The 19,753-nt window shown below is 35.9% G+C and overlaps 2 protein-coding genes and 1 long non-coding RNA gene across 3 annotated transcripts; all 3 read left to right on the top strand.

Annotated features, from left to right (window-relative positions):
• The first annotated feature begins 161 nt into the window (after positions 1 to 161).
• LOC122359002 lies at positions 162 to 2,136 on the top strand. Its single transcript, XR_006252672.1, has 2 exons — positions 162 to 742; positions 1,560 to 2,136. It is a non-coding gene; the product is annotated as an uncharacterized LOC122359002 (long non-coding RNA).
• Positions 2,137 to 4,432: 2,296 nt separating this feature from the next.
• Positions 4,433 to 8,395, top strand: LOC122358999 (PYD and CARD domain containing). Its single transcript, XM_043259049.1, has 5 exons — positions 4,433 to 4,583; positions 5,130 to 5,373; positions 5,444 to 5,500; positions 6,176 to 6,274; positions 6,439 to 8,395. The coding sequence occupies exons 2-5, from the start codon at positions 5,220 to 5,222 to the stop codon at positions 6,849 to 6,851; spliced, it is 723 nt and encodes a 240-aa protein (XP_043114984.1). The 5' UTR covers positions 4,433 to 4,583; positions 5,130 to 5,219; the 3' UTR covers positions 6,852 to 8,395.
• nlrp1 (NLR family pyrin domain containing 1) lies at positions 8,115 to 16,465 on the top strand. Its single transcript, XM_043259004.1, is given in 12 exon segments — positions 8,115 to 8,227; positions 9,615 to 9,715; positions 10,273 to 10,329; positions 10,536 to 10,638; positions 10,850 to 12,593; positions 12,953 to 13,030; positions 13,110 to 13,184; positions 13,282 to 13,425; positions 13,520 to 13,675; positions 13,898 to 13,987; positions 14,246 to 14,356; positions 14,440 to 16,465. Coding segments are annotated over 11 exon segments (3,819 nt in total). The 5' UTR covers positions 8,115 to 8,227; positions 9,615 to 9,652; the 3' UTR covers positions 15,638 to 16,465.
• Positions 16,466 to 19,753: the final 3,288 nt, after the last annotated feature.

Consider the following 19,753-nt stretch of genomic DNA (forward strand, 5'->3'; position numbering starts at 1 on the left):
AACTACTGTATTAAGCATCCTCATATATTACAATTGAATTTTTGCTTAAATACTGAAACCAGAACAGGTTTAAGAAAATAATAAAAACAAAAACTGAAAAAAAATATCAGGCTTCTATATCTTTAACTTTATTCATTTTAATTGTAACCTAAATCTTTTCATCACAGACCATCAAGGCCAACACCTAAAAAAAATATCTTTCAACTTTGAACAGACCATGCCATCAGTAAATAAAATAATATTTATCCATTTTAAATAATTAAAAAAATAAAAATTAAAAACGGCCACATAAAATGCTGACACTTCGAGCCCCGAGTATCGCCAATGCCGCGGCATTTTCGACAATCAAAACAGACTGATCCGGCACTCGTAGAAAAATGCTGCCGCAATTTCGCGGGACGATTGCCACACATCGAGCCTGCTCCATTTCCCTTCCGTTCGTGTTTTTAAGACACGAACGAAAAGTGTCGCGGACGGAAGTGCCTCTTCTATCGCTTAGCAGCAGCTAAGCTTAGCTTTCCGCTCCACATAGGGAACTCCCGCCCCCGGCACCGGCTGCTCTCCTATTGGCCGCGCGTAGATGTCGTCACAGCGTTTTGACGCTCGAATTAAAAATGTTTTAAATCGGGAGTCAAACGCCACCCTTGCGCGACGCTCTGCGCCTCAGCGAGGACTTGTGCTCTGTCGCTGACGACGCACATACACAATGAATGACGCGTTCAATGTGTAGGCACCTTTAGCGGTACGTGCGCTGTATAACGGCCCGGCGGGCCAGATGTAATACATATTTGAAATCATCTTTTGGCCCGCGGGCCTGAGTTTGAGATGTCTGGTCTAAGGTAATAGTGAACTAAACTAAACAAGAGCTTCTTGTCACATATGAGCACATAGGTAGCTTTATTAAATAGACCGAAGCTGCTGCTGCTGCTGTTGTTTGCGGTGTCAAATGACGCTGTAGCGCTCGCGGGTGCTCCATGTAATGCTGATTGGATCGATATTTACAACAGTACCCAACAAGCGATACTTTATACAAATAAATTATACTCTTCGATTGCAAACAATCGAATGACGTGTCAAATGCCTAAGAACTACCGCTATTGCATTTGTAATGACGCAATCGTAATAACGCAATCTGAGGTAGAATAAACTGAATTACGTTATAACACACTCTGAAACGCATCTACAATGATAACAGATATAGTTACTTACGGAATTATCAACGCACAGCAACACCACACAATAGAAAACAGACTTTAAAGAAATAATCAAAGCCAGGGAAGTCCGTATTACTCCGCTATTCTAGATGTTGCCGAACTCGAACTTCTTCTCGCCTGCGCTAGACAAGTCCGGACAAGTTCGACTCGCGCATGCGCGAGGAAGGGAGTCAGGCAAAGTTTATAAGATTGCTGTTGTCTTGTCCTTGAGCAAATAATTTGCATTACCTTGTGCAGTCAAAAGTCTATTTTACTGATTTAGTTTAAAACAAACTAATCAAATCACAAATAGGCTTATTTAATACCGTCCACAATGTTAGTAATAATCCTGTAATCTTTCTTCAGCAAATGAATGCACCCAGGAGACCGAAGACCCCTGCAACCAAAGACACGGAAAGGTCACTTGGAAATTAAGATGCAGCTGAAGATAAGGGACTAAAAAAATCTCGTTAAGTTCATACAAATTACAATTGTTATCAATTTCATTGTCATCATTGCCACATATGTGTGTGTGTGTGTGTTTTTGTGAACTGTGAAGTTAAACTAAGACACGGTAAAACAGAAAACAGTTCTATAAGGACCAGTTCTTTTAAGCCAGTGCATTCAAAATGTGATTCACACCAGTTACAAGTGTGTTATTAAATGGCTTTTATTATATATATTTTTTATAGCGCAAACAGAAAATGCATGTTTAGTTTTAAACAAAAGTGAAAGAAGGGAAATGTTATCATCATTTATGCCCTAGTCTGGATAAGTCGTAACATGCCCTGGGGTAAGATGTGACATTATGCCACAATTTGATCGGGACCCAAATAAATTTGAAAGCTTTTTACTTAACACAGACTTTTCCACATAACTGGTGCGTATCTGTGTGTGCCATACACCAAAGATAATGATCATGATAATAAAACTGAAGAATGTGCTTATGTGTGTTTGTGCTTATTCATGTTTCTTAATGTCAGACGATGTCATTTGCCTTAAGATTGAACTTGAAAATGTAGCATTTAGAGAAATCTTCCATGGAAAGTCTTCCAAGACCAAAACAGATGATTTGTAAGTGGTCCCTTAGTTAAATGTTGCTGTTTGCAGCAAGTCTTATTTGGAGGACACCGGGGTTACACCCAATGAATGTTTTGGGATTTAAAAAAAATTAATTCTGCGTTTTATTGTGCACTGTGGACATGTCTATGAAGAACAGGTAAAAAAAAAAAGTGTCATATCATCTCTTTAATGCTTAATACTTTATACTGCTCATGCTTAACGCTGAAGTAAATGTATCTCTTTCTATCTCCTTAATAGGTTTTTTGTTTTCATTTGACTTATGATGAAATGTATCCATTTGTTAAACATAAGTGTAAATCTGATCTAGTACATGAAAATGCTTGAAACTCAATAAAAGAAAATGTTAATAATTATTGATAGTTTTCACGTGACGTCACGCCCTTATAGGAATACAATTACTGAATTTGATATATTAGTATTATTGTTAGGCACTTTAAGTGTTTTTACAACTTTTAAGTGTTTTTGTTGCACTGTTTAATGATTAAAATGTGTAATATGGATTGCAAATGGTCAAAAATTTTGTTGACTTATCTTTGTTTTATTGCTTTGAGAGACGTTATTAAATGACAATCGGAGATATCCAGCACTGACTGAACTCTTCTTACAGAGACTCAGCAAGAATTTAGCAGAAGAGTAAGAAAATTAATTAATGTTACTATTTAATTAAATTGTCTCATTTGTCAATCTCAAATTTTCTCACACTATTTTCACTAAATGAAGAATATTTTAATGGAGACATACATCCTTCACATTTTTTCATATACTTTGTTATTCTATTTCTATTCTTACTATTTGCAGATCAATGCTGATATTTGAGGTTTATTTCTTTTATCTCTTATTCTGTTTTGCCAGTATTGAGGACTATAGCAGCAATCCTAGTAGTCTCATCTCAAGATTCATTATATTAGCTTACAATGAAGACATCAGGTATAATTCTTAATGTTGCTCTACTCCCCTAGTGTGAATTTTCATGTTTGTTGTTATGTGGTATTTTAATGAGCCAATAAAAGTCAGCATTTACAATAAAAACATATCATGTCAAATATAATATAAGGAGGCAGTGATACAATGATTCAGTGCACAAGTGTATAAACAATGCTCGCTCATTGCCTAGAAAATAGACATATAGTGACCTGTGAGCACAGAATGAATTCCTGCTTCCCGCCAGAAGATGGCGCCCACAGCTGAATCATCCACCCATTCATTTTACAGAGCAATGCTCCACAACGTGCGAATTGATTCTATACTTTAGTTTATATATAGTTTCCAAGACAAAGTTCGATATAAATCCTTTAATATCAATGCTGTAGCTGCCAGCTTAGAATGTTTATTAAACAGCAAGCACAGATGTATTGTGAAACTCCCTTGATCTACGAAGCTTTTTTTGTTTTGGTTGTTTTTTGTCAATTCAATATATGCTTAGAAAGGGACTATTATATGCTGTGACTAAAACTAGCAAATGAGAAAAGTCGTAAGCATGCAATTAATCTATCTATCTATCTATCTATCTATCTATCTATCTATCTATCTATCTATCTATCTATCTGTCTGTCTATCTGTCTATCTATCTATCTATCTATCTATCTATCTATCTATCTGTCTATCTATCTGTCTGTCTATCTATCTATCTATCTATCTATCTATCTATCTATCTATCTATCTATCTATCTATCTATCTATCTAAAGCAGTAATAGCCAGCTATTAACATTGCTACTTTTCAATGGATGTCAATACAGAAAGATGTAGTTATGGCATCAACCAGTACACCGTTTCCGGTCCCAGTTTTTCTAAAGAAACACCTTACTGGTCTTTGATTATTGTCAGGTATTAGAAACTAGAACATGCGCTTATTATGTGCCGGCAGACGAATATGAAGAACAGAAAACATAATGAAAGAATTAGGAAACAAGAACAAAGGGTGTATTGATATGGGGAGTGAATGAAGAAGGCAGAAGATGTTTTTACAGAGTTGTAACATTGCTGTATTAAATTCAGTGCACACAGACTGAAGGAGTTTGTATTTTAAATGTGATGATTTTGGCTCACATTTAACAAATATCACCTCATTGTGATATTTATGAGCTACGGTAGTTAGGATCACCTGGACCAATCATATCGCCTTTTACCTGAAACAAATCACTTTCGTTTTCTCTTACTAAACCCCACCTCGTTTATGTGTGGCAACAAAGCGTTACAATTTTATAATAGTAATATCAATTATAAGTATTAGATTATAATCTGAAATCGTGCGTTACCCACAAAAATGGCAGAAAACAAACAAGAAGAGCAGCTGGACTTATGCGAAGGTACGAGAATTATACTGTATATAATCAGCTCTGGTCTAGACTGCGCTACTTAATAACACAACCTATAGGCTAAACAATAAAGTGCTCAACAATAATGCTTATGTAGTGTAGTTGTGTAGTTTAAAGGGGTAGATCACCCAAAAACCAGCGTGTCGATTCAAATCTGTATGAATTTCTTTCTTCTGTTTGGCACAAAAGAAACAATTTGAATAATGCTGGTTGCTTCCATAGCCTCTAGTATATATTTTTCCACGCCATATAAACGTTGCCTTCAGTTACCTATAATTATCATGAGTATTTGTCCTCTCTGAACTGAAGTAATTTGACTTGTTTGAGTACTGGACTGATTTATGTAATTAAAAAAAAAAGTATCTGGATAAAAGAGATATAAATGAAGTCTAGGTAGGATTGGGAAGCAGTCCTGTGCGTGTTCTAGCAGTTTTTTTATGATCTTTATTATATTTTCGAACAAAAGAAACTACAAAACTGCATATTTGCATGTGTATTAAAGTTGCAGTGTAATACATGATATTCATTTATCCCCAGAGGCCAGGTTTGTGGAGGAAAACTCTGCAAAACTTATTCAAGGGGGTTACTTCGGTGATTCCAATAGCAGATGAACTGCGCAGCAAGGGCATGATGCACAACGAAAAATATGCAGAGATCAAAAAGGAAAGAACAGATCAAGATCGAATGAGAAAGCTCCTTGAATCTTTAACTACCAGAGAAGTCAAAAAGGCCTTTTATTATTTGCTGGAAGAAAATGAAGAACACCTCTTCAAAGAACTGGGTAAGAGAATATATAAAAGAGATTATGAGAACTACAGTTACAGACTATGAACTGTGTTTAATGTTAACAGGTGGTGTCAGCAGGAAACGCAAGCTTTCTGATCCTGAATGCTCAGTGCCATGTAAAAGTGAGTTTACCTTATTATTAGTAGACAGTCCTTGTTGAAAAAAAATATTTTTTAAAAAGTCCCATGCTGTTATTGATAAAGTGGGACAATGCATATCTGCCATATATATATATATATATATATATATATATATATATATATATATATATATATTTTTTTTTTTTTATTTTATTTTATTTTATTTTTTTCATTCAGTGTACAAAATATGTATGCAGTTTTAATATCCTGTTTAGCACTTTAAATATAATGACTGTTACAACTGTCCTGGTTTGATGTTACATGCGGACAACAAAAGCGGTTCTTTGTTTTTAACCATTAATTGTGGAAAATAGAAATAGGCGTGTTATGTTATTTTATTAGACAAACACATCTGATGTGAGATTTATGTACTACAGCAAAAAAAAAAAAAGCATCCACAAATGGGAGGAATATATTGAAATTAAACAACTGACTTTTCATATTGTATGAAAGTCCAAAAGTATTTATAATTACATCCATAATAGATTAATGCATAAAACATGAATGCTTACTTTAATTAAGTATTAAGAAGCTCATGTAAAATATAATGTAATGTATAAAATATTTTATGAACAATTTTTTATGTGCAAAAATGACATGTAATGTATGAAGCTAGTTTTATGAGCAAAAAATGATAATGTGTCTTCTTTGTCACAGGACTTAATACTGGGATTAATCAACAAGACAACCATAACATTGCTGGAAATTCTGCAGCATTACCAGCAAACATAAACACTGTAAACAGAATATCAATTGGTAAGGGATTTTGATGAATGAGAAAAAAAATAAAATAATTTTCAATCATTGGCATATGGAAAATTATGTAACCCATACAGTATGTTATAAATTGTAATGTACTAATTTATGTGTGGACAGCACTAACTGTAATATATATTTGTGCTTTATGTTGCTGATGCTAGAACAAAGATCTCTTCACAACATGAGCCATATTAACATCATAAATAAAACAGAAAGAAAACCCCATGTACCAAAGAAAGAGAAGAAAACCATCACATCCAAGAAGGAGAAAAAGCCTCTCGCAATAAAGAAAGAGAAGAAAACTCCTGCACCCAAGAAGGAGAAAAGGCCTCCTGCAATAAAGAAAGAGAAGAAAACTCCTGCACCCAAGAAGAAAAAAACCACTGCACCCAAGAAGAAGAGTCCCGCACACAAGATTAAGAAAACCCCTGCACCCAAGAAGAAGAAGACCCCTGCACCCAAGAAGAAGAAGACTCCCGTACACAAGATTAAGAAAACCCCCGCACCCAAGAAGAAAACCCCTGCACCCAAGAAGAAGAAGACCCCGACACCCAAGAAGAAGACCAATGTTTGAGTTCATTTAAAAATTAGAACAGGTCCATCTCAGTATGTGTTGCATCCCTTGCTATGGTTGTGCTGTTACTATTTTTTTTTTTTATAAAGAAATTTGTTAAGAATATGAATATAAACCACCCCCATAAATATCCATTAGCCCCCTCACACAACAGTTTAGTTTATTTTGTTAGGCCTGGATGGGGACAGTGTGGACTTATTTTGGCATGCTCCCAATAACCATTACATATGATCCATTTTCCTGTAGAGCAGAACCTGATTTTGATGAGTTCTGCGTCTTCATTGTGATTAGTCAATCAGATTTTTGTGAAGTTTAGGCTTCTATCTGTCATTTCCTCTGATTTTAGATATTAGTTCAGGTGTAGGTAAGCTATGGTTTAGGTGTAGAGATCTGGTCAATTACGTACTATTTTTTTGGAAATGTTCTTCCAGGGTCAACAAAATATGTCAGAACTTGCTAATAGGTGACTAAACTCATGGTTATTAAAAGAAATATTGACTGTTACTTTTACTTCAAACAGGGCTGCCAGATTTTGAGTTTTTTCTCTCTCTCTTTAAACTGAACAAACCACATATACTTGTGGATCAAGCAGAAGGAGGGCAACTCCTACCCTTATGTCAAGGGGACACTCATTTTACAGAGGACTATTCAGAACTGGTTCCCTGGATTGAGGGCATATTAAAGATGTGCTTCTTAAGCAGGCTAGATACTCACCTCCTCCAATCAGAACCCAAAGAAAATTCCAGTTGCTCAATACACTGGATATTCATTGTGTCTGAGCGGGTCCTCCCTAACAGAGGAGTAGGTTCAGGAGGATGCCTACTTGACTCTTCTGTGCTCATTCCTGAGTTAATGTCAGTTGCCTTGAAGCCCAAGCCGGAACTGGCATTGGAGGAATTACTGATTGACCTGTTTGCCAAAGAACCAAAAAAGTAGCAAATAACCAACGTAGTTGTGTTCGGGTTGTCCAATAGGAAAGTGTGTTCAATGTAGGTATGCTAACGCAAGCCAATGACTGTTGAGCTTAATGTTGCGTTGTGGCGTGAGTCACGTAATAAGGAAGAACTTATCGCACATGGTGTGAGTGTGTGTTTCCGCAATCTGTCGTCGGGAAAAGTTCATAATTAGTTCGGAGAACGGTTCATAATTCACTCATGCCGCGTGTGACACTGGCCTAGCGGCCATATAAACGGTTAAACTCTGGAAGTCTCTTCGTGAATCGACCGAACTTCTTGGTGCGTGAGGGACTGAGGCGACTTGTGTGCTTCGTCGCGGGGAGTGGATCAGTTGTTCATCGTGTTTTCCCGACGTATCGTGACAGGACGTGGAGTGCTTAAGGAACATAGGATTGTTTCACAAATTCTCATCGGAAGAACGTAAGTGCCTTGTTCCCGTAAAGGAATCGCTTGTTTTAAGTGCACCAACGAACTGGGCCCCAACGTGTACGATCGATCAAACATTTCACTATTTGACTGTTTTGCATATGGTTTGAGTTAATTTGCATATTTGTAACACAATAAATCTTTGTTATTCTTTTTTCTTTACCACTTTGCAAATTTGTATTTTATTGGATTTATCAAGTTAACATATTGGGGAATCGAAAAACTGAGTTTGTAAGAATTAAAGGGAAAGAGAAAAAAACCGACCTAATTCACCAACTAATTGTCGGGGATCCAGGATTCTTCTGGGACAAATATTAAATTAACCCCTTGGGGTAAAAGAAGGGTTACAAATGGTATAAGGTTCTTAAGGTTTCAGGTCTTAAATGTGGGGACTGACAGACAAGAAAATGACAGCACACAAAGCCCAAGAGACTTTTAAACGAATAGCCTTTTTAAGTTTTATCAACAGGATAAGAAAACCATAAACTGAGCGAGAGGGTCAAAGGCAGGCAGTACAATCCAAATAAAATTATACAGGTTTAGAACTACTCGAGGGTGAGTAAATTGTGAATTTTTGGGGAGCTATTCCTTCAAGTGAAAAAGTCAGAACCCCCCGGTAATGGCGACCTCTGGTGACAATCATTATTTAATGTGAGTAAAATAATGGGATACTAAATGTATAATTGTATTAATCAAAGACAAAAGAAAAGGATCCAAAACAAAACTTAATTTTTTCGTCTCAATTCCAATTTTTTTTAGTAAAATAAATTTTAGTAAAAAACTGGAAACAAGATTCATTGTGAATTAATTATTGCGAACAAGCAAAAACAACAGAGCACGAATGTACACAGACGAATGAGAAAATAATGATGATGAAGAAGAAAGACTCAAATGGAGAATGGTGTGGTCACAGCATCTACCAGTAGTACCAGTCTTCTGAAATTAACTAGCCCAAACTCGCCCGGACACACCCATTTTGCACACATTTCTCAAATAAAAAATCGTCTTCGTTTCTCGAGATCCAGTCTGAAGCCATGACTGAAGAAATCTAGTGACCACACTTTTTGGTAGAAGGACCTTCATTTCATTTCAGAATATGTTTTTGACATTAACTGGTATGGTTGACTGAATCTGGAGGTTTTGCGTGCACAGCTCGGCTGTGTGCATGTCTGAAGAAAAATGGCTGAAGACAGTAATTCATGGAATGAGGATCAGTTCAGCTGTCCAATCTGTCTGAATCAACTGAAGGATCCAGTGACCATCTCCTGTGGACATAGTTACTGTATGAGCTGTATTACAGACTGCTGGGAAAAGGATGATAAGAAGAGAGTTTACAGCTGTCCTCAGTGCAGGCAGACTTTAACTCCAAAACCTGTTTTAGGTAAAAAGAACGATCTGCCTGAATTGGTGGAGAAAGGCATGAAGAAAGAAAAACAAGGTCCTTGTTACGTGTTATCTGAAGACAGGTGGACTGAGAAACCGGTAAAGGAGTTATGGTTATGCTAATGTTAACACCTAAACAGGTAGATACCTGATTTGCCATAGTATCTGATAAGTCAAATTAACACACTTCTTAATACATTTCTGGCAATTGCTATCAAGTAAATTTAAATCACAGTTTTCTAATTAGTAAATCTACTATACTGCTACAAAATCTAAAAACTTGAAAAATGTTTTTTATACGTGCATCTAACAGCAAAACCTAATATTTTCATCCTTTAATTGACACTAAAATCCATGTAGTTCTGACCAGAATCAGGTTATTGAAGTCTGATGTTAGGCAATGCTATTGCTTCCTCATTTTTTAATCATAATGCCTTTAACTGTGATTTGCGTTTTAATATGTCATTAACAATTATTTGTTCATTACAATCTGTATATGGATTTAATGTCATTGTGGTTTGTGAACTCTTTGTATAAAATAGGAGTAACCATATAAAGGAACAATGTGTATGTTTTATGTATGTTTATATTTTTAGATTCTTAGTTTTTTAGTGCACCACTAAAAACACATTCTGCTTTTAAAAATTCCCACACAGAGGAAATCTCAAGATTCAAAGATAAAAGGAGAAGCTTACATCAGATGCATGGCTGCTGTAAGTAATGAACAATATATTATTGAAAAGATTTATTTTAAAGAGTAATTTATTATTAATTACTATGTCATTACTATGAATATATATTATTAATTAACTCAAGCTCTAAATTATTGTAATATCCTAAAAACGCTTTATTTAAAAATTGCATTCAGTTATAATGAGCAAACTGAGGTTAATTATTTTTGTTCTCTTTGTGATTCCAGTCTTGTGATGTCATTGACTTTGACAAATTTGAGTTACAAAGTTTAACAAATGTTCAACTCAAACATGACATAGGAAGTGAGGTGATGCCAATAAGCAGAAGAGGTAATGCTAAGTACTGTTACATTACTGTTACATTAAATCTATGTAATAGCCTATGAAAAGGCATACACATTTCATCATAGCCTCTATTAATGTATACTGTGAATAACTAATGTTAAAGTGTTATTTAGAATGTGCCACTGTTGCACATTTTGTTTATTAAGCAAATTTGTTCTTGATTATTTACACTGGTTTTTGCATATTTTTTCCTTAGAGCAGAGCAACATGGTCCGTCAGTACAAGTCTTCAGTTATTGACAGGTTTAAGTTTGTAACAGAGTATAATCTTCCATCTGATGAACTTGTGGATCTGGCCGCCCGATATACTGAGCCAATGATCATTCAGAGGAGCAAAGATCAAACTGAGAAATACTATCAGGAGAATGTGAGGTCTGTGGATGCTTTATCTCATCTGTTATCAAATGACAAGAGTCACAGCGTCAGAATAGACCAGCTGTTCAGTCCTGACTGTGATGGAAACAGACCAAAAACTGTGATTCTCAGTGGAGATTCTGGAAGAGGGAAATCCTTCATGTTACAGAAGATCATGTTGGACTGGGCTTCTGGAGAGCTCTACTCTGAAAACTTTGATGCAGTTTTTCTTCTGAAATGTGAAGAGCTGAAATGTGTTTCTGAAGAGATGAGCTTATTTGAGCTCTTGAGCTGGGGTTGCAGTTTAACATCAGATCAGATCTTACAGATATTACAGTTTACACCAGAGAAAGTCCTCATCCTCATTGATGGAATGGATGAGTATATATCTTGTCCACCCATTCACTTCTTGTTACTACACACTAATCCATTCAAGAGAGCGCCACCTATGGTCATTCTTAGGAACTTGTTTAGAAGATTCTTGCTGCCTGAGTCATTCATGCTTGTCACCACAAGATCTGTAGCTGCTAATGCGCTGATGAATCTCCTCAAGAGTCCTCAGCGTTTCACTGAGATTATGGGCTTCTCTGAGAGAGGAGTGCAGAAGTACTTCCAGAAGTTCTTTCAGGATGAGCAGCTCTTCAGGAAAACATACGATAGCGTGAAGACTAATGAAAGCCTCCTGACTGCCTGCTCTGTGCCTTTTCTGTGTTGGATGGTCTGTGCTTGTCTGAAGAAACACGTTACAGATGATGATCATGTAATGAAAGAACTAAAGACAACCACCTCCATATATGTACACTTTGTGTCCACTCTACTGGATCATCATCATGACCAGAGTCTGTCTGTCCTCACCATGCTGAGGAGTCTGGGTCAACTGGCAGAGGAAGGGAAGAAGAACCGTCTGGTGTTTTTTGATTATAAGGATGTAGCCAAGACTGGTTTAGATCCAGCTACTGTTTTGTTCTTGTATAAAGATGATTTCAGAGGCAAAAAAACCAGACCAATTTTCAAGTTTATCCATTTCAGCTTTCAGGAGTTCTTTGCTGCGCTTTATTGTGTTTTGCTGGATGAGGAAGAGCCCTGGTGGAAACTCAGTGAGCGGTTTATCCTGATGGATTCAGAAGCTATAATTTACAGGTCGTCTCCTATTTCGAGACTTAGACTATCAAATACCATCCCTTCAGTCATGATGTTTCTCTGTGGTTTTTTAAATAAGAAGACGACAAGCTCAATCTTTGAAACGATCAAGTGGACTGTTCCTCAAATCACCAAACTGAAAAAAAGGCAACTAAAGAAAAAGCTGGCAAAACGGATTCCTGCAATGACACGGCAGTATGAATTAGAGTTATTTGCTCTCCACTGTCTGTATGAGCTCCAGGATGAAAGATTTGTCAGGGAAGCTTTGAACAAACACAGGTTCATGAACCTGTCTAACATTTCTCTGAGGAGCACAGACTGTCGTGTGCTGCTGTACTGTCTTCAGTGCTGTCCACACATCAGAGACCTGAACCTCATGAACTGTGATTTAACAGCTGAGAAACTCAAGATTCTTCAGCCAGCACTCTGTATGTGTAAGACTCTAAGGTGAGTGTGTTTGTATGTAGAAAAACATACAATTTATTGCTTGTTGTACTTTAATATTTACATAAATCTATATACATAGGCCTATATATAAATGTATAGAATTAAATACTTTTTATTGTTTGCCCTTGCAATTGTTTCTGCACCTGCAATTGTTTGTCTCTATTGGTCAGTGACATTTCTATACATATGAAAGAGCTTTCCTTTTCGTTATTTTCAGATATTTGTCATTCTTTTGCTTATTTAGCCATATGTTTATGTGACTGTCTACATTCTATAATATAAGTAGTAATATATTATAATTATATATTATTTATATACTATAATAAATATATATACATTACTTTTGTTTTTGACTCAAGGTTGTCAGTAGATCATCTGTCAGAAGTTGGAAATTTGATCCGGATTGTTGGTGAAGGAAAAATCTTGCGAGAGCTACAGTAAATTTACTTATATTGACATTTTTAATATAATATTTTTAGTTATTTAGAAAAGTGATGTGTTCTTCTGACTTTAAAGAGTTCAGGAGGATGAATACAGTCCTGAGAGTCCCAGATGGTCACTTAACCTTTCAGTCTCTGGTGGAGATGTCTCGTAAGAAACAATTGCACAACATAATCTTACTTGATATCGTTAGTGATTGTACAGTGCTGTTGTCAGATGTTCCTCTGTGTCTTTGTGTCTGTTTCAGCTTGTCTTTGAGCTCATCTGAGAAGAATCCATAATTTCCAGCAGTATTAAACATCAGTCTTACATGTCCACAATCAGAGATATCCAACACTGACTGGACACTCTTCTTACAGAGACTCAGCAGGGCAGGAAAAGTTGCAGAAGAGTGTGAAAATATAATTTTTTGTATTTCTTTGCTTTAATGAATCATTACATTTTTCTGTTATTCAAACATGTTGTGGTCAAATATGTTTTTGCAGCTCTTCAGCTCTTGATGAGCATATCAGTTTGCTGCTGTCCTCTTTTCACTCTGTGGGTTTGAAGACGTTTGACCTGAAGCTGGTCAGTCTGAATAAAAACTGGGCTTCTGGGATCACTTCCCTCATCCAGACCTGCACCAGTCTACACAAGCTCAGGTAAATGCATTTGCATGAGTAAATGATGACTGACTGAAAAATACTATTAATTTATTCCACGTTATAGAGTTGTTCATCATAAACAATACTTTAAACTCACACTCTCAATGCTGCAAGATAATTGAAATGTCACTTATTAAAATAAAGCATGCATTTTTAACGTTTTTGGCTCATTACTGTTTGTGTAACTTTATGTGTTATTTCTTATGTACAATATTGTAGTGTCAATGTCACCGGATTGCTTTTGGAGGAGGGACTCATTTTACTGAAGAAATCACTGGAAGATCCACACTGCGCTGTGAACATTGAAGGGTTTGTGTGTTGCTCAAAAGTTGTGTTTTTGACTGTATCCAATCATAAATAGTTTATGGAAGCTCTTTTTTATTATTTTAATAAAAAACTGTTGAATTGATATGTTAATAATAATAATTATAATAATAAGTGAAGTATGGAGTATAAAATCTACAAAACCTTTATCCCTGAGAATATAACAAAAACCTACAAAAAGCATATTGTAGGTATATTTTGTGTGTGTATATGTGTATTCTGATTTCCTTCCTATTAATCAAGGTGGAAATGCAGTAAACCCACTGACCAGTGCAAAGGACAGGACTGGAGTCAGAGCTGTAATGACAAAGTGGAGATTCACTTCAAACCAAAGGTTTTGGGAAAGCTGAGAGAGTAAGATCAGTTTAATTTTGTAAAAAGTTTGTTTGTTTTTGATATTAGTCACGTCATTTACCATTATGGTCTCTGCTTTCTAGATTGAACATCTCTGAACCATCTGCCATGAATCTTTATTGTCAGTCTTGTATTCACATTGTTGACTCTGATCAGTGGGTTCAAGTGGAGCCGTCAGTCTGTACAGATGAAGGAGGCTCAGAGTTCAGGATCAGCACTCCGGCGGGTCGATTCGAGTGCAGCAGGACCAGAATGCGATGGGTCTGTGCTGGTGACGTCACTCTCCAGTACCGTGCAGTGGATGGAGGTTTCCTCAGAGCAGAGCTGGAGAGGCTTCGGTGTGAGAGAATCGGTCCTGTGATTGATGTGACGGTGATCTCAGGGAAACTGGAGGAGGCCCATCTGCCTCATTATGCCTGTTTAGCAGAGTCGGATCCTTCCCTCAGAGATGATGTAAAGGTCCTCAGTGTTGAAGAAGAAGGAATATCTTTGGAATCGGTGGAGTTGACTCGTTTTCATGCCAAATTAATCCAGCCATATTTTTCTCCTAAAACGGTGCTTATGAAATTAGGGTTACCAGTGAAAGTGCACTGTGATCTACTGATCTTCATGACACAAAAGAACCCCATCATTCTCCATGTGTATTTTTTCCCATCTGATTCACTTTTTAAAGAAAAGATTAAAACAGAAGAAAAATGTTGTCATCAAATTAAATGTTCGAGACCTGAAACCCCACTGCAGATGATGAAACAACACAGTCTTGAGGTTCCTGGTGCTTCTGTCCAACCTGAAGAGATCAAACTAAGAGGAGACGTCGATCCAAACTTCTTTCAGGTGAAACATCCTGTGGTCGATGACATCAAAATGTCTCTCAGTCGAGTGGATGATCAGAAATCAGTTTGGACTGCAACAATTTGGAAAGAATTAATCAACATTCACCCAAACAGGACTGAGGCCTTGTTTGTAACGCGACAAAACCAAAATACACCACAATTAGCTGTCAGCTTTGATAAAGTTCAGTTTTTTGATAGAAACTGGTGTGCTCTTATTAAAAGTGTTGAGAATGTGAATAAAATTGCAGACAAACTGCTTCAGAAGCAAATCATTCATGAAGAATTATATTCTGCAATCACACGTCCTACTTCAACCAGTGAAGCCAGCATGAGGAAGATCTGTAGCGTAGTGCGTAAAGGTAGTGACACTGTGAAAGAAATGTTCATCTCCATTCTTCTGAAAGAAGTTCCCGACCTTTTAAATCATCTTCCTTTACCTGACTCTTAACAACTTTTGCTTGGAGACTCTATGTTGTGTTTTACATGTTTTGACAAATAACATGTAAACTACAATGCTCCCTAAAGTAATATACTGGAGTTTTTAGAGAAATCAATTTTAGCAAATCAATCAAACAATCACTTTTATTCATGTAGCACTTTTACCAATACAGATTGTTTTAAAGCAATGAACAGTATAAAATAGGAGATAGTAAAGTATAATGACAAGATTAAACACTTAATTTTTATTAAATGCAGTTGGTCTGTGTAATCAAATGAATGGTAATCGCTAGAAATTAAGTGTCCCCAAATAAGCAAACAAGAGGCGACAGTGGCAAGGAACCAAAATCCCATCTGTGGAGGAAAAAAAAAAAACCTGGGAGAAACCTGGCTCAGTTGAGGCCAGTTCTCCTGAACCGGATAACCAGCACTTAATTTTCAGTTCAATTTTAAACACAGCTCTGTCATATTGTGTAAAGGACTTCATGTGTGTGAATCATATTCCCTTTTGAAGAACATTCAAATCCTCTGCTCACCTTTAAAAATGAAAGGAGAACAAATGTTGCAGTATATTTTCCTGTTTGATAACACTGAACGCAAAATATTTCTTTAAAGGTTTATTTCTATACAGTTGTGTTGTTGTAATACTTAACAGTGGCATATCCTTGGAAGAACTCCGCATTTGCCATTGTGATGAACTTATGGCTGAGCGCAGACATTTCACTCATGTTGGATGTGTCAGTTTCACATTTGCATAGGCCACATTATTTGAATTCATGACTGGTAGATGGGGTAATAAAATAAAGTTATTAGCCAGTTACTGGCTATTCAAAAGCTGGAACTGTCTGGAATTACTGAATTTGATTTAATTTCTGTTTCTGATTGTGTTCCTATCAAAATATCTGTTGTTATTGTTTTCATTCCTTGAACTGGTTCAGACAGACAATGTAAAGAACAGAGGTGAAAACATTACGTAAAAATTGGAGATTAAAAAAGATTAAAGGGTATATTGGAATGGGGTGAATTAACAGGAAAAAGAATAAAGTTAAAGAGTTAAAGCAGGAAGATGGCAGTAGAGTGCAAAACATTTGAATGCAAATTAAATCCAAGAGAAGAACAACAACACAGTAGAGAAAGAAAAACTGAAACATAAGAGTTGTACACCTGTTGTATGTCTCTACAGTGTGTAAAATTTGAACTGACATAAACCAAAGTGGATAGAATGTGATTTCTACAGAGAGCTGATACCAATTTTGTCATATTTAATTCTCTGTACTTTTGCATGAAGTCAAACATTTCTCTGCATGTAAAATAGCTGTATAATACTGTAAACTTTAAATTTTGATACTGGATGAGAAGAATTATGTCAGATAACGGTAAGTGTTTTGTTGCACTGCTGCTAATTCCTGAAACTGTCAAATTCTTAATATTTATATATATGCTTAATATTCTTTAATATAAATAACTGAACATTTCAAATGATCAAACTAAATAAAATAAAAAAAAAACACAAAGAGTTTTCACTGAGTATTTGGTTCAGACAATGTGGCACTTCATAACAGGCTTTGTAAATCTATGTTTGTCATACAGTGTGCATATAATAAAAAAAAATCTGATTATTAATAATAAAGCTAGCTTTAACCAAAATGTGTTAAATAACAGTAAATATTTCTTCATTTAATTATTTTTGCATGCATTGAGGTTGCTTTTTGACCATACCTTTTGATTATACATTGGATACTAGAGACTTTGTAGAGTTTATTTCTGTTTGAATTGGTACAAGAACTTGTTTGACAAATAAAGAAATAAAAAAATTGTCACACAGACCTGGCAACAGCATAACTTCCTTGTTACTCTATTTCTAGTTAATTTAGGATATTTTGTTTTATTAAATGTTATTTAATGTTTTATTATGTTATTTAATGTTAATGTTTCTCTAGGTCAGAGCCTGAGATTCTTTTGACTATGAGGACATACCAGTTGAAACTAAAACCAGCCTAATGACCAGCTCAGTATTAAAATTCCAAATTTTTTTAAAACAATAATTATTATTACTATAATGTTGCTTTAGTGATTGCTATGTTGCTAGGCTTTTTTGTATATCTTAACAGAAGCTTCAGAATAATATCTACAGCTCGTTGTTAGTTTCTGTGTTCACTATGTTATTCACCTGTCTCTCCTGTTGTTGTTACAGTTTTCCCATATTGCTCTGTGTTTGCATCATGAGTTGGCTGGTTGGTTATTGTCACTGTTTGAGGAAATTTAATGAGTGTCTAGTCCCAAACAGTTCCCGGGCACTTCCTCCTTTGCCGGCCTGTGCTCAACATATTAGATCAGGCTTCTCTGCCTCTGTTAAGTTTCCTGTCTCTACCTTGACACTCTACGCCATTGTCTTTGCCTTTTTCCCTTCTGGTTTATAGTGAAGTTAGCAAGCCGTTTAACTTGATGGAATGGGAGGCTATAATTGACAGGCCATCTTTAGATTTGAGAGAAAGAGGATCAAATCCCATACATTCAGTTATACTGTTTCACTATGGTCTTTTTAAGAGGTGAGCAGCTCATTCCTTGAAAAGATTGATAGGACTGTTTCTCCAAACATCAGAGACCTGAACCTCATGAACTGTGATTTAACAGCTGAGAAACTCAAGATTCTTCAGCCAGTGCTCTGTATGTGTAAGACTCTAAGGTGAGTGTGTATGTAGAAGAGTATAAAACCTAATTTAAAACCTAACTCTTCTTAAAATACAATTATTGTGTTAAAGTTATTTTGTCATATACAGTTGGTACAGAAAGTACTCAGAGACCAGATCTGTGCCTTGTCACAATTCTTTCTTTGACCTCATGATTCTCATTTGCTCCGACATGCACTGTGAGCTGTAAGGTCTTATATAGACAGGTGTGTGGCTTTCCTAATCAAGTCCAATCAGTATAATCAAACACAGCTGGACGTAGAACTATCTCAAGGGCTAGAAGAAATGGGCAGCACCTGAATTAAATATATGAGTGTCACAGCACTTAGGATCATGTGATACTTAGTACCATGTGATATTTCAGTTTTTCTTTTTTAATAAGTCTGCAAAAATGTCAACAATTCTGTGTTTTTCTGTCAATATGGGGTGCTGTGTGTACATTAATGAGGAAAAAATTAACTTGAATGATTTTAGCAAATGGCTGCAATATAACAAAAAGAGAAAAAATTTAAGTGGGTCCGAATACTTTCCGTACCCACTGTATTTAACACATTTTTATTAAACGTCTGTACATTTTGAACACTGTTTTTTTCCTTTTTTTAGCACATTTCGATTGGTCATTGTACTATATTTCATGTTTAAGAAATGACTTACAATAAAGGGCCAGTATTATGTATTATAAATTATTTTTGTTTACGACATAAAGCTGAAAGTGGACTACCTCTACAACATTGGAGATTTGATCCAGATTCTTGGTGAATCAAAAATCTTGAGAAAATTAAAGTAATTTTCTAAATAATAGTAAATATCTTATTTCCAACAGGGTTATAGTAAATGGCATTCATTTTCATTCTGATAATTTAAGTTATTTTAAGTTTCAAAATAAGGAACTTATTTTATGTTATTTTGCATCTTTGTTCTGACTGGTAGAGTTCAAGAGAATGAAAGTGGTGAGAGTCCCAAATGGTCACTTGACCTCTCAGTCACACATGAAGATGTCTTGTAAGAAACACATACAATATAATTGCATATAACTTATAGTGAGTGTAGAGTAGTTATCAACTGTTCCTTTATGTCTCTTATTTACAGCTTGTCTTTGAGCTCCTCAGAGAAGAATCCATCATTTCCAACAGTCTGAAACATCACATGTCCACAATCGGAGATATCCAGCACTGACTGGCCACTCTTCTTACAGAGACTCAGCAGGGCAGGAAAATTAGCAAAAGTGTAAGAACAATAATGATTTTGTGATTTTGTTAACCGGCAGATTATCTGTTTTTTAAAATGGGCTGTGGTCAATTTTTTTTTTGCAGCGCTCCAGCTCTTGATGAGCATATCAGTTTGCTGCTGTCTTCATTTCATTCTGTGGGTTTGAAGATATTGGATCTGAAGCTGGTCGTTCTGAAAGAGAACTGGGCTTCTGGGGTAATTTCGCT

Source organism: Puntigrus tetrazona, chromosome 2, assembly GCF_018831695.1.
Source record: "Puntigrus tetrazona isolate hp1 chromosome 2, ASM1883169v1, whole genome shotgun sequence".
Lineage (NCBI taxonomy): Eukaryota > Metazoa > Chordata > Actinopteri > Cypriniformes > Cyprinidae > Puntigrus > Puntigrus tetrazona.